The 15,286-nt window shown below is 29.6% G+C and overlaps 1 protein-coding gene across 1 annotated transcript in view; it reads left to right on the top strand.

The window, feature by feature from the left end:
• Nucleotides 1–15,286, top strand: part of LOC107453691 (neuroligin-4, X-linked) — an 85,544-nt gene that overhangs the window by 39,443 nt on the left and 30,815 nt on the right. Inside the window, exon 2 of the mRNA XM_043039509.2 lies at nt 14,461–14,610. Coding sequence (XP_042895443.1) covers nt 14,461–14,610 — 150 coding nt within the window. The remainder of the gene's footprint in view (nt 1–14,460; nt 14,611–15,286) is intronic.

Genomic DNA, 15,286 nt, shown 5'->3' with positions numbered 1-15,286 from the left:
CGGTAGTTACAGAATTTTTACTCTATGGTGATTCGCCGTTGATGTTAGGATTATGAGAAAAAGTGGAAGGAGCCGATAGGCCTCTCCCATTCTCTTCTTAAACTGCAGTATTTTAAAGGTTTCAATATTGTTATTCTGTAATTCTGTATTGATGGCATCTTTATCAAAGTCCACAGGCAGGCCCCGGACCAAAACCTTAATAAATCTGGCTTGCGGTGTTATTTCTGGTTTGCTGGGCGGATCCTGTACTTCGTCGGTAACCTCCTTAGGTTTTGTTGTCGGCAAGATAGTGACGTCATCTGTTGAGTTATGTTGGCTAGAAGAAGGACAGCTGTTTGTAGACATGAGTGTAGAATTATCTTCAATTGTTTTGACTACATTTTGCTTCTTCTTCTTTTTTCTTTTCTTTGTTGGTGGTTCTGTATTATTGTTAATATTGATGTCCGTGTCAGTTTCTGTATTCGGTGTTGTATTCAAGTTTCCATCTTTATTTTCCATGGTTTTGTCTGCAGTGCTTGGATTAGTTTCAGTCATTATTGATACGACTTTAATGGAGTTTTCATTCATCACCTTGTTTTCTTCTGCTTGAAATTTTTTCCGCTTCCATCTGACGTGATAAGCTGCATTTGTCAGTTTTAGGAAGTATGAGTATTCATAGTCTCCAGGGTAACTTGATCTTATCTGAATGAGCAGTTTGCTAAGTAATTTATCTAAGCGAATCAGCTCCTCTGTATCAAACTGAGAGTAAAACTCTACAAGATCATCAATATGTTCAAGTTTAACTGATGGAAAATATCTTTTTGAAATCCCACAGGTAGCAATGATTTTTTCTAATGACGTGGACTCTACGCAATGCGACGGTGAATTACGACCAGAGAATGTGACCTTTCCACCACGAGCTGTTGTATGATACGGCTTGACTTGAAAAAACAAAATGGCGGGATCAAAATCTAGACATCAAAATCGTCAGTTATCAGTATTGTCTCTCTCGTCTCAGAAATCTGACGAGATCAAAATCAGCACCACTCACCTTGAAGCTTTCAGGATAATCAGCATCAATTCTTCATGACCGACATCACAAGGAAGAAGAAGACATCAGTAGAGCAAGACCAGCATCAGTTGTCGGCATCCTAGACCAGCATAGATCACTTTCTTGCAATTCTCCGGCTTGATACTCGAAATTTTCACATTATGATTACTCTCCGACTGGACATCCACATCGAAAAGGAACCCCATCATAGAATCGAGTTAACACGTCTTGTGAATTGTAATTTTGTAGTGGTAGATACCCTACAACTATAATGGCCCACCCTAATGTCTGGTAATTTAATTTACCGAAAGATAATATCTAAAGATAAATAATAATCAGGTAGAGGATCAATTCAACAATGAAATTGAATTGTAATTTTAATTATATGATGATCGAAACCATGAAATAATTTTTGAAAAGTAAGAGCAAGAATAGAAAATAATTATAAAATGATTTGAAAAAAAAAAAGATAAAGTATTCTTATGGTAAATAAAACTGCATGGCAAAAACCAGAATTTTAATTGACAGCTTTAATCTGTTTATGATGAATGCGAAAAATAGAGGAAGACTGTTTTGTGAAAAACAGCTTTAAACCGTCAAATATACAGATAACGCCTGTAGAAAAAAATTGAAATTTTTTACATTTCACGGATAACGGTTAAAAACGAAAAACAAATCTGTATTTTTCCAAACGGGAATTTTTTATAATGTAATGCCATGTAATGTGCACAGTAGTACATGGAAATAGAGTCAGTATATTAGAGGTATATATAGATATTATAGGGTTAATATATGTGTTATTCTAACAAATCACGTTTTTGCTTGTTATTGTAGATATCAGAATCGCAATTTAAATAAACAAGTTTTACGTTATGAATCAGATGAAATCTACGAAATTCATTTTCTTTCTCAAATCAAAAGAATTTGACTTAAATCAGTATTCCTCCAAACTTTCTGTGTTCAAGCAAAAATAACATTTAATAAAGTCACAATAAAAAGCAAACTTTTAGACCGATTAATTTATTCCTACTTAATTTTTTCTACAACACTAAACAATTATGTGATTTATAACACATTTTACACAATAGATTTCAATTTCTGTTAGACAAACTTGAGTGATTTGTAATAAATCCCGTTAGACATTGCATTGATATTTATGCCACATTTATTTTTAACAATTACAACTTTAAGTGTTAATTTTATCACACGAAGCATCATATTCACGTGCATGTAACTTCTTTTCAAAACTTCCTATATAGAACGCTTTTATGAACCAAAATGCAGATGCCGCAAGTCAAAATATCTTTTGAACAGTCATTAATCATCCATCTTGCGACAGTTCGTGAACTCGCAACACTCTCCTTTACTGACACTGCTTCTGTTTTTCTATATTATTTTTTTCCTCCTAAAATGAGGCAAGAAGTAAAAGAAAAACTGTCGTGTTTACTCTTGTCCATAAAAGTATGCACCCGCATAAAAGTCTAGTTCAAATATTTTGAATATGAATTTATTTTTTGGATCACATGCTAAAAAACTGTTTGAAAAGCAATTTAAGAAAATTTAAGTGATGAGTAAAAATGATTTTTTTCTGTAAACAGTTGCTACTGAAGTACTAGCGTCAAAATTGGGGACAAAGATTTAAGCTTTGCTTTTTAAAATCTAAAATTTAAATCTTTCTTTATTTTACTATTCTAAGCGAACTCCTAATATTAATGTTCTGAATTATAACTTTTTTTTTATTCTGTATTTTGTCAATGGGATTAATTATATCGAATTATACCTAATTATAAAACCGAAACTGTTCGTTTATTTTATTTTATATTGTAACCGGCGTTGGACAGTCGAACAAATTCGACTGTTCAAGTCTTCGACTATGGCTGGGTGGCGCAGTTGGTTTGTCGTCGGCCTTCTGATCTGCAGAAAATCCTCAGTGGCCATGTCGTATAATTATGCAGCATGTAAAAGATCCCTGGAGTGCCTTATTCGCTCTTGGCATTTCTGGCAATTCCTAGTGCACTTTAGCATCCAAATAGAGTCTCGGTGCTGCCATCTAGTGAGGCAGAAACTAGACGTCCAAATTAACATGGTCAACGGTATCTCACCCATTGTGGTGGTCCTGAAAGAGTGGATACCACTTCTGGAGAACGCACTAGGTCTGCTCATCGGGAAGAATGATTGCGCAGCTCATGGGAAATAAAAATTAAAAAAAGTTTTTGACTATTATTGTTCAACTCCGTAGCCTGTGTTTATGGAACTCAAACCAGAAGGAAAGGGATCTAACATTGAGACGTACTAGCCTTAGCAAAGTTTTTTTTATCCAACTTTCCCACATTTTTGTTCCAAGAAGAGGAAAACCATGAAAACATCTCACGATTAGCTCGGCGACACTTGACTCCCAATGAAAAGACCCTAGTCCTAATCCTAATGATGGCTTGTTGATTCAAGTTCTGCTCCTGGTTCGCATGGATTAATCTGTTGAAAAATGTCAACCAAGGTAAATAATTTGTGGGCTATATTTTCTGTGTTTTGGTACAGCACATTTGGTGTTATGCATGTGCCATTTCTTTTCGATTTTTTATGAACTTTGTTTTGCAGTATATAATGTAAGTTTGGTTTAAATTTCTCCAAACAGTGAAGTACAAAAATATAAAAAATTAGCGAAGTTAAACTAATGTGTTAAACCAGCTTCTGATTAATTACTATTTAAATAAAACTATTTAAACTATTTTATCATAGCTTTGATAAAGTAGACTTTAATAATGAAAATCAATCCGGTTTCATATTTGTTCACAAAATGAAATTGTTGATAAAAAGTATCAACTTTCTGAACAAGCATGCCTTGTTAGAATACGGGTAATTTTCATTTACTCAAGAATTTAGTAAAAGCGCGAGAACCGAATTAAACATAATATAATTACGGTTCAGCAAACATGGAGGGTCTTCTAATTAATTTACCCCAAGTCTAGCAGAAGCGGGCATCTGTTACTAGGGGAATCTAGGTATCTTTATTTGCATAGTTGCTATTCCAAACAATTGTGCACAGCTGAATTTGACATTAGACAGGAGACAAGTTATTAGAGTCGCAGTTTAACTTAATCTTATAATTCCATAGATAAGAAGTATACTCCTTATTGGAAATTCGTTGGTCCATAGTAAATATTTCATTAAAAGATCTGAAATTAAACCAGCTGTGAAGAAGATAAACCTCATGTTTTAGAAGACATGTGTTGATTTTGTAAAATTGGAATTTTAATTGCATAAAATCTATTATGTTTGCTGTGGAGTCTTAAATTGAATCAAATTTATAAGAAATTAGTAAATTTTAACTCGTTATCAAGATAATTTCTTTACAGAAAAATATTTTGGTGTTTAGTTGCTACCATTTTTTGATTATAGGTAAACAGAATAGAACTAAACTGTAATTTTTATGGAAAATATATATATATATAATTGATAAAATAGGATTTGTTTGAAGCAATTAGGGCAGATATATTGCAAAAAATGTGTTTGATTTGCGTAAATTTATATTAATGCATATAACGATTTATAGTAGCAGTACAGAATCAAATAAAAAATGAGTAAATCAGTGAATCACTAAAACATCTATCACTACATGCACAGTAAAAATTTTTAGTATACCGCTACATAAAAATGGTGGCAACTATATAACAAAGATTTTTACAGTACATAGACAATATCAATAAAAAATTTTCACTAAATTAATCCATTATCTTCATTATACTATGGAATTTTTCCTATTATATTTGTCTCAAGAAATTAATGTCCAGATAAAATGTTATACCGAAAGAATTAAAATGATCACACCAACAATATTTTTTATAAATTTTTGAATTACTGTTTTAGGAAGTAGATAAAAGTTTTAATTCTTTTTCAATCTATTTAATACCTGGTTTTATTTATGGAAATCATAGTGTTCTTTTAATTTGTTTGAATGCAGTATATTTTTCAAGCATCAAGTTTTTAATTTTATTTTAAAATGAAGTTGAAAACTAAAAATCATTAACAGAAATTTATCATAGAAACGAACCATTTGCATATTAGTATTAATAATTTTATTGACAATTTCATACCACAGTAAATGCATAGTTTTTTTAGTTTATTTATTATTGCTATTATTTATTTATTAGTGTTATCAGTTATTTATTAATTAATTTTTTGCAAAGGGAAAAAATATGAAATAGTTAATGCATTATTCTTTTATTTAAAAAATGAAAATACTTAAATTTAATTTATGTCTCTTTTGAAGAAAAGATGAATTAGTACAAAAACGTACATTAGATTTACTTTCAAAGAATTACTTGCAGTACCAACATTAATATTTTTGAGCTAATGAAATATTAGCTATGTAATTGTAAATTGTCAGTAATGAATATTTGTAACAATGTCTAAGTTTTGGAAAAAAATCACAACAATTTTGTGCTAAAAAGCAAAAGAATGAATTCTCGCAGAAGTGTAGGAAATGTTACGATAAATAAAATGTATAACTATTTCGTAAGATTTCGGTTCTTAAGATTCTACACTGAAAAAAAGGTATAGTCAAAACTACCAGAATATGCTAGAATTTACCATGTTTCTTGCTCTATGGGAACTCCAAACCTTGGTAATGACCAAACTTTGGTAATGATTGCCTTAGAGCATTGCATAAAAACCATTTATTTGCTTAAATTTACCTTTCCGTTTTGTATTTGTTACTAGATGAGTGTAATAAAAACAAAAATTTAAAAAACCAGAATTTCTGATAAACCGTTATTGTATAAGCTAAAATAATTACCAAATGAATTGTTTGAACAGTTTATTCTTTTTATCAAAAAGAAAAAGGATTTCTTTTAATAGAAAATGCCATTACAATACAATATGGTAATTTTACCAGAATTTTTTCTGCGTGCATTTCTCTTATTTCACATTCTACAGATTGGTGCAATATCTACTCAACAATATCTGCTCTAATTTATACTGCCAGTCTTTTCCTAAAAACATGGATAGAATAATACTCTTTTATATTTAATCTCACCTGTCTTTTAGATAGTAATTACACTTGATATATTGTGCCCTTTCAATTTGAAATTATACAAGAATAATAAGGATTAGAAAAAAGTATCCGAAACTATTTTACTTTTCTGTTAGTTATACCTTTATTATGCACATTTCAAATGAGGGTTTTAATAATTAATAAAACTCTTCACCCTTTGTATCAATTTCAATAATGCTTAAAAAATGTTTCATTGTGTATCTTCTAAAATTAATTCTGCTTTTACATATTCAAGCAATCTCTCCCAAATTTAAACGCACCTTTGGCACAAGCAATAAAACTTTCAGATGCTTGATGAAACAATTTTTTTTTTCATTTCGAAAACGATACAACTCTTTATAAATCACGAGAACTTGTTTTATTTGAAATTTCCAATACTTTGCAGGGAAAAAATGTCCTCTCTTTTCATCCGTTTGTTTCTTTTTTTTATTGGAAAAATAATCTGAATGCGAAACTTTTAATATCACAAAAAAATCAATGAAAGTTCACGAACATTTGCATCGTTTGCAATTCGAGAATTATTGAGAAATAATAACTTGTCATCGCTATTAAAGATTATTTTTGGCAAATTAGTAATGCCTTTAAAAACTTTCAGTGTTCATCCTCTATTACTGAATGCTAACATTTTCTTCTTTAATTTCGAAATCAATATTTGCAAAATGTTACTTTTTTTGAGACAGAAACTTTTACTACATATTACGTTTTTTTTTAAGAAAAAAAATAAGTTCACCGTAGAAAATTATGCTTCAAGTAACGGCATTTAGTACAGGTGCTTAGGATACATCATCCGTAATATCTATTTTACCGTAAAATTTATTTTCACCTTAAAATATTATTCAGTAATTTTCACAGCAATATGTATTTAATTAAAGTGATTCATTGATTTTGTGTTAATTATTACTGTAAAATACTGTAAAACAATTATTACTCTAAAATACTGTAAAGTAATTATTACAGTAATATGCATTTAATTAATTTATTTAGTTCCACTGAAAATGAATTTCACGGTTAAAAGAAAAGTACGAATTTTAAATATCAAATCGCTTTAATAATTTTTTTGAAATTCAATTTCTCAGAAACTATTTCCAAAGATTCTGCTAAAATTTTGTACATTGCCATGCAAAATTACATAATTTAAAATTGTATTATTAAATATTATATACCTTACAATTCAAAATTTTTTCGACCATTATTAAATTAAATAATAATGTAATACTTACTAGAAAAATTTTGAAGTATTTATCTTAGGGTAAATGATACAATATAATTGTGTGCAAAAAGTTTTCAGGTGCTGCTGGCCAAACTACTAGGACCATATTTCCCAGATTACGGCTAACCCTTTTATTTTGGGGGTTAGAAATATGAATCTGTAGAAAAAAAGCATGTTTATTCAGAAAAAGTACGTTTTTGTGCCTGATATCGTAACTTAAAATATCGTCTGTCTAACTAAATAGCATATTTCTTGTAACCCCTTCGAGCCATTACTACAGTATTGAATCCTAGAACGTGAAGATACGATTATTATTTCAAAAGTTATTTGGTGTGGTACGTTTTTTTTAAACGCACTGTACATTCTGCTCCAATGTGTTATAAATCTTTTGAAAATTTTAATCCAATATAAGTTTTTGGCTCCATGCATGCTGCTTTGTCGTCCTTTAACCCTTTGACTACTAAGGGGACTCATTGGCCCCAACAAATGTTTAAAAATTACTAATGGGGTGAAAAGCACTTAGAAACTCATTGTAATATGTCCCAGTCGTAGAGTCGAACCAAGTATACGTGTTTCATGTATCAAATATCCCCTAGATGGCGCTAAAGAATTTCTTTTTGCATGAAATAGCATTGTGATTTTGCGCTGGGACAGATATATCCCACTAGTATTCTTCATTGGGACAGATATATCCCACTCGTATTCTTCATTGGGATTATTATGTCCATTCATATTTTCTCAAATGAACATAGAAAAAAGAACAAATATGAGTTGTGCAATGTGTAATGTCTGGTTATGCAAAGATTTCTTCACCCTGTATCATACCTTGTAAAAAAAAAGGTTCATATAATAAATTTTTCCGGAATGATAGATGTGCTTGTAGTAAGTCGATCACTACAGGTGGTACAAATGTATCCCACCATTAAGTACGGCCGGAGCATATATGTCCCAGCCTCAGAATTGATAACAACTTGTCATAAAAATCCCAAATACTAAATTTGCTTTATTTGTGACCTATTTTGTCCTTTTGAATTATAAACGGGACAAAAAAATAATTTTTTAAAATTTATAATCGAAGGGTTAAATGCCGGAGTAAGTTGTGGAGGTATTGAACATACAAGATTCTGAACCTTGTGCCAATGAGTCCACAGTCACTTGGCGCGACGTGTAAAATTTCCTTGAGTGCCCTAATTGGTGAGATGCAAGAATTCCAGATCCAGTTACGGTAAAAAGTATCGGCACTCAGGTTGCCGGTACGTTTTACCTTAAAATCCATTTTCATCGAACTACGTTGAGGAAAAAAATATTGAATATGACGTAACCTTTTCATTCATATTTTCCGTAACTTGACTGAATCACTCCAATTAAACAAATATTACTGCAAATATTACTGTATAATATTTTATGGTGAAAATTGATTTCAAGGATGATGCACACAACGTGCCGGTACTTTCCAGACGTGCCAGATGCGTGCGAAAAGCAATAAAAATATAATTTTTAATTAATAATTTTCTAAATACAAATTTTAATTTATAAGACTTGTGTCATTAAATTCTAAAGAGAGATAAAAAATACAAAGACGTATAATTTTGTATAAAAATATGTCATTTATGTATAAAAGATACATCAATTTTGCATAAAATATATCAAGCAAATATGTTACATACATTCTTCCTATAAAATACGAAAATCAAAATTAACACTATAATTTAAACCTTGTTGATATTCTAAGAATTTAATGCAACTCCCAATATCGAAATCAGAAACTTTCATTCCTGTTATTTATACTGTCTGATGATTTTTCCTTTTCTGATATACCAGATGCAAAATACACATAAATAATTCATCCTTGCCTTATTACTAATTGATTTCTCTCTTGGAATAAATAACATGGAACAAAGTATAAGTCTGCACTCTCTGTATTCCAGCTAATGATTGAACTCATCTGGAATTCATAAGTCCTTCCAACTATACCTCTGGAATTAGACATACAGTTCACGATCTGAGCACAGGGGAAATAACTTAGCAATCGATTTCTGATGTAACCGGTTCCTTTACGTCTTTTCCGTGATTGCGCTCGCACATATGTTCGATTTGTACGTTTACTACACTTATGTAAACGCCGATGAAGAGAATTCAGAACACGTAGTTAATCATCAAATACTTTGGAATCATTCACTAAAATACTTGGGAATGATGTTTTTACTGTTTGTGTATGTTTTGAAGAGAGGCATATAATGTATGGGCTTTTTATTTTGTATACAATATTTACTCATGATATTAAAAGAATATAGTATATATTTTAGAATCATTTTTTTTAAATAATGCTTAAATTACCTAAGTTTTAAATAAAAGAATAGTTAAAAAGTATTACATAAAAAATATCTTTCAAATTTTCATGATTTATTTTTTTTAAAATTTCATCAAGAAAGAAAACTTTATAATCTACACTGTAAAACATTCCATATCAAATCACGGTGTAAAGTGCCGGCACTTTGGGTGCACAATCTGTAAAATCCATTGAACCGTAAAATCCATTTTTACCTTTAAATTTTATATCGTAATTTTACTGTAATATTTATTTAAAGTCATTTAGTAACTTTATGGTAAATATTTCTGTAAAAATTAGGGTCTATCAAAAGTTTTTGTTCCGTTACATGTTCCGGGAAAAAGTTGCGGTATCCTAAGTGTCAGTACTTTTTACAGTAATTGGATAGGGAATATTTTACAGTATCATCAAATTATAAAATAGGATCAAGGTGTTTTCACTTTAACAAACAATTTATAATACGTCGTTAATATAAAAGATACTGTAATTAAAATGGTTTGAATGTGTACGCGGAGAAAAAATTCTAGAAAAAGTACAGTACTTTATGGTAATATCAGCATTAAATTCGAAAAAAGCATTAAATCCGATAAATTAAACCGAAATATACGGTATTTAAACCACGCCAATTGGTAATTTTTCCGTTCAAATGTTAAGAGTATGCCGGTAATTCTAGTTTTCAAACTTATGGTTCTTTTTACTACACATTTAGTAAAAAATACAAAACTGAAAAGTAAATTTAACCGAATAAAATTCTTTACTAAGGTATTTTGATAAAATTACCAAGTTTTACCAAATTTTATCACCCATTAACCATATATCACCCATAATTGGATTATTCATAAAACCATATTTCATAGTTAATTTTACCAAAGCACTTCGATAAAAATTACCAAGCTTTTTAGCATTCCCATAGAGACAGAAATACTGTAAATGTTACTATTCGGATACTTTTAACCATACCTTTTTCTCAGTATATAATGCGATACTGCATAACTTATTTACAAATAGTATGTTAATGTTTTCAAAATATTTTGTTTAACATTAAAACTAAACTTCAGTTTATAAATCAAACAAAGCTAAGCAAAACTAAAATAATTTCTTATTGAAATTAAATTTTCATTAAAGAAGTTTTTTGCAGATGCAATTATTATTTGATTTTTTTAACACAATATTTGGCAAATATTAATATCCCTTACAAAAAAGTATTATCATTCATTATTAATATTAAATTCAGTCAAGACTTTATATATTCCAATAGTGTAGAGAAGAATCCTAAAATTATTGGTTTGATATTTGAACAAGCATTTGTTATCTGATTTGAGTAAGAGAAATAAATTTGAATACAAAAGCCTAAAACTTTTCCTTAAAAAATATGAAGAATTGCTTAATACCTGATAAATTTTCTGATATTAGTTTGTGACTTTACTTAACTGTTTAAAATTTTATATAAAATTTGAAATTTTCAATATATTGTGTATTTTAAAAATTAGAAATACCTTAGTATTTCTTGATAATTATGATAGGTAAACTAAAAGAAATTATTAAATAAATATTAAGTGTTATATGTGAACATTAATCAACACACAGAAATTGGAATTCAGTTTACTGTTTTTAATTGTATTCAAGTTATAACAATATTATTTTTTATATTTTTCATACTATAGCATATCTACCACTACAAAATTACAATTACAATTCACTAGTATATAAGACATGCTAACTCAATTCTATGAAGGGGTACCTTTTCATAGATGACGGTTGACATTGTCGTTTACTCCTCATTCCCACATTGAATTACATGAAACTATTAATAAAGGGGGTACCTCTTCATAGATGAAGGTTGACATGGTCGATAACAACTCGCCCCACATTGGTGACCTTCGGACGTGATGTGAGCACGCCTACGTTGGCAGAAACGCCCACTTCGATATGCATACGCCTACATAGACAGTAACACCTACTTCGATGGATGGTCAACATTGAAAAGTTAACTTGCTACTTGTGACTGCTACATCGTCCACATCCTTACGCTGTTGTTACTCAGTCTCGCACGTGCAACGTATACACTCGACTGCTTAAGGCAACAAAGGTGCGACCACGACGGTGAATTTAATACACCTCTCACGATCATTACTCAAAAAGTACGGTGATCTTAATACAGCTCTCGCGGCTTCTCACAAAAAAATAGCATTAAATCAACTAGTGGTATCCGTTCATCGAATTTATATCACAGATATAATTCTGGTAGGGGAGTACTGTAGCGTATCTACCACTACAAAATTAGTATATAAGAAATGTTAACTTAATACTATGATGGGGTACCTTTTCATAGACGACGGTTGACATTGTCTGTAACTCACTCCCCACAATAAGTAAGAAAAAAGCATTTTATTCAAGAGCATATAATATTTCAAATAGAGTAGAATATTGTAATGCAAATGAGGTACAAAATTCGATGATTGGCTTGGAATTTAGAAAAAATCATGTGCATTACAACAAATATTGTTTAGATATAAATGGAAAAACTTCATATGAAATGTTGTCCATATTCACTTAATTACATACCCTTGGAAACGAATTCCTTAAATTAAATAAAATTACGTTTTAACTTGCTATAAATAAATTTAACCGACACAAAAAAGTTTAATAAAATCATAGCATTACATGTATATGCTTGTATATTAATTTAAATAGATTGAAAAAAGCTAAAAATTCACAATTGAGTGATCTGACATTTAATAACATTATAATTAATTTTTAAAGAGCAATCAGTTTTCGAAAAATATAAAAAAATATATTAATTTCTTTTAAATAAACTACAGTGTTACAGATTTATGTTTTGCATAATAAATAATATTTTTTATTAATATTTTTGAGATCATATGAAATGAAAAACATTTTATTTCCATAAAATTATAAACATTAAACATTACCTAGTCAAAACATAATTTATTAGATTTACAAGTCCTAAATAATGTGTTAAAATTTATGAAGATGGAAAAAAAATAAACTGTTATTATAAGCTAAGCTTAGAAAAGCATTTTTTCGTTGTATAATTTATGTAACTAGTAAAATCTCTGTAAGAAAACAAAGAGAAAATTAACTATTTTTTTAGCTATCTAAAAATTCTTGCTTACGTTTTTATAAATTAACCTTGCTCTTCACAAATAAAATCAGTCCTTGTTATTAGCTAATACAAAATTGGTAATAATGATTATTGATCATATTATGGAAAAATAATTGATAGCCATTTTATATATTACATAAATTAATTGAAAGACAATGCTTTCTTTATGATTCATTTATTGTTTCTATATTTTCAGCCAATTTTTTATAGCCAGCAGTAATTGCTTTCCTTCTTAAACAGTTTAATAAATTTTTTAAGTCTTAAATTTTGCTTTGTCAAATAAACGTATCTGAGCTCATTATTTACGTTAAAGTTTATGATTATTCTAAAAAAAAACTTAACATTTAATACTTTTAAAGGTCACAAATATCACAGACTTGTTTTAACGTTTAAAAATAAAGCAATATCATCCAAAATATAAAAGAAAGTATTTTGAATAACGATAGTTTTATATCTATATTTTAATAAACTTTACTTAAAAGAAGTTTTTACGTATTTATCATAACAAATTTTTCTTTGAGTAAATAGAATTTTAGTTGAGTGAATATAAAAATAAGTTATAATTTTCGAATAAAATGTATTTAGCATGTATTCATCTTCAAAATATAAAAAAACTAAATACATAAAAATGAAAAAAATAACATTTAAAATTTAAATTAGCTAACTAAATATTCAAATATATAGTTAACAATTGTTCTCAAAAATATGTGCTTTAATCAATCTTATGCAGAAGAAAGCTTAGAGGGTTTTTTATGTGCAGAAAATGCTCTTTTTTTATTATGATTTTTACATTTATTATGATTTTTACATTTATTATGATTTTTATATTTAACTTGATTCTTATGTTTTTGACACGTTTTTTTATATTTGTTATTGTTTTAAATCAGTATTGTTTTCATACTCATAATGAAACCTTTACTGCTAAAATGCATACATACTGATTTAAATGTATATAAAAGTAACTACTTCCTTTTATAATTATAAAACTTGAGTAACTGGATTCTTAACTATTTATAGCTTTAGTAATCTTCTTAAACAACATTAAATTTTTTTTCACATGATAAAATGGAAAACTTCTTAACTATTTATTTATTTTGTACTAAATCTTCCAATTGTTTGGATACTGCGCAGTTCTATTTAGAAACTATTTCATAAATAATTGTAGAGTATTTTCTTAATCTCCCTTTAACTATGTTTCCTATGATTACATCTTGTATGTGATTAATTTGCATTATATAGTATGTCCATAGTAAGAACTCCCTTTTCCCACGAATTTAATTTTGTCTACTGCTACAAAAACAAGAAATAACGCATTTCCAAGAAGAGAGCTTCTTTTCCACCTGATTCCCTTTCCCATGTTGACCCAAACCCAAAACCAGATTTAAATGTAGACCTAATATCCCTTCTTGAAATAGTCAAACCTCGCAACCATATTCACAGCTACTTTTCCAACTTACTGGCGAGAGGAGTTTTTATATAGACGGACAAAAAAAGTTATGATTCAAACATGTTTAGCATTTGAATTGTGAACTAACATGAAAAACATCATCAGTTTAGTCTTTTACACTACAAATGTTTAGTTAAAGTTAACTGCCATCTGTTTACGTTTTATAATTTACTAAAATAAAAATTAATAAACTTTAAGTTTATTCATCTCTAAACGTTGCATATGATCTTATTCTATAAATAATAATATCAATATTTCTCTTTTTAGTTGGACGTCAACCACTGCAACTTCCTGTTATGGTCTTTATTCATGGTGAATCTTATGAATGGAACGCTGGAAATCCATATGATGGGCGTGTCTTAGCCAGTTACGGCAATGTTGTGGTGGTTACTATCAACTACAGGCTTGGCGTCTTAGGTTCGTATCTGTACTTTTTACACACACTCAAAAATTTATATTTAAATAAATGGATTTGTAATCACCACTACACATAGAACCACTTGTTCTTATCTGGGTAATCAACGCATCCATTATAACACGTTAGACTATATTATATCTTATATTTCATAGTAAAGAGATTTTGCGGCTCCCCTTATCCAGCGACTCCTACCAAAATTTGAGGTGTTTTTGAGTATTATTTGAAGTTTATTTCAAACTTCCCAAGGTATATAATCTAGGTGCCTGAGCACACTTAAGGTTGTTTTGAAGATGATAAAGATATACTTTAGAGCAACTAACTAGCAAATAAGTATACTTGAGGTATGAATTCACTCGACTGTAACCAAAAGTTTTGCTGAGATATACACCGAAGAGCCTTTACATTATGACCACCCTGCTAATAACATGTAGGACCACCTTTAGCCCTCAAAACTGCTCCGCCGTGGCATTGATTCCACAAGGAGCTGATAGGTAGTCTAAGGTATCTGGTACCAAGCGCTCACCAACTGGTCCTGCAATTCCCTCACATTGCGAGGGGGTCACGAGGCAGCACGAATTTGGTTTTCCAAGTAGGACCACAAATGCTCTATTGGATTAAGTTCAGGTGAATTTGGGGGCCAAGACATGACTTGAAAGTCACTGGAATGTTCCTCGA

The sequence above is a fragment of the Parasteatoda tepidariorum genome, chromosome 2 (assembly GCF_043381705.1).
Source record: "Parasteatoda tepidariorum isolate YZ-2023 chromosome 2, CAS_Ptep_4.0, whole genome shotgun sequence".
Taxonomy (NCBI): Eukaryota; Metazoa; Arthropoda; class Arachnida; order Araneae; family Theridiidae; genus Parasteatoda; species Parasteatoda tepidariorum.
Note: the sequence above shows the minus strand (reverse complement) of the source record. Positions and strands in the feature narration are given on the sequence as shown.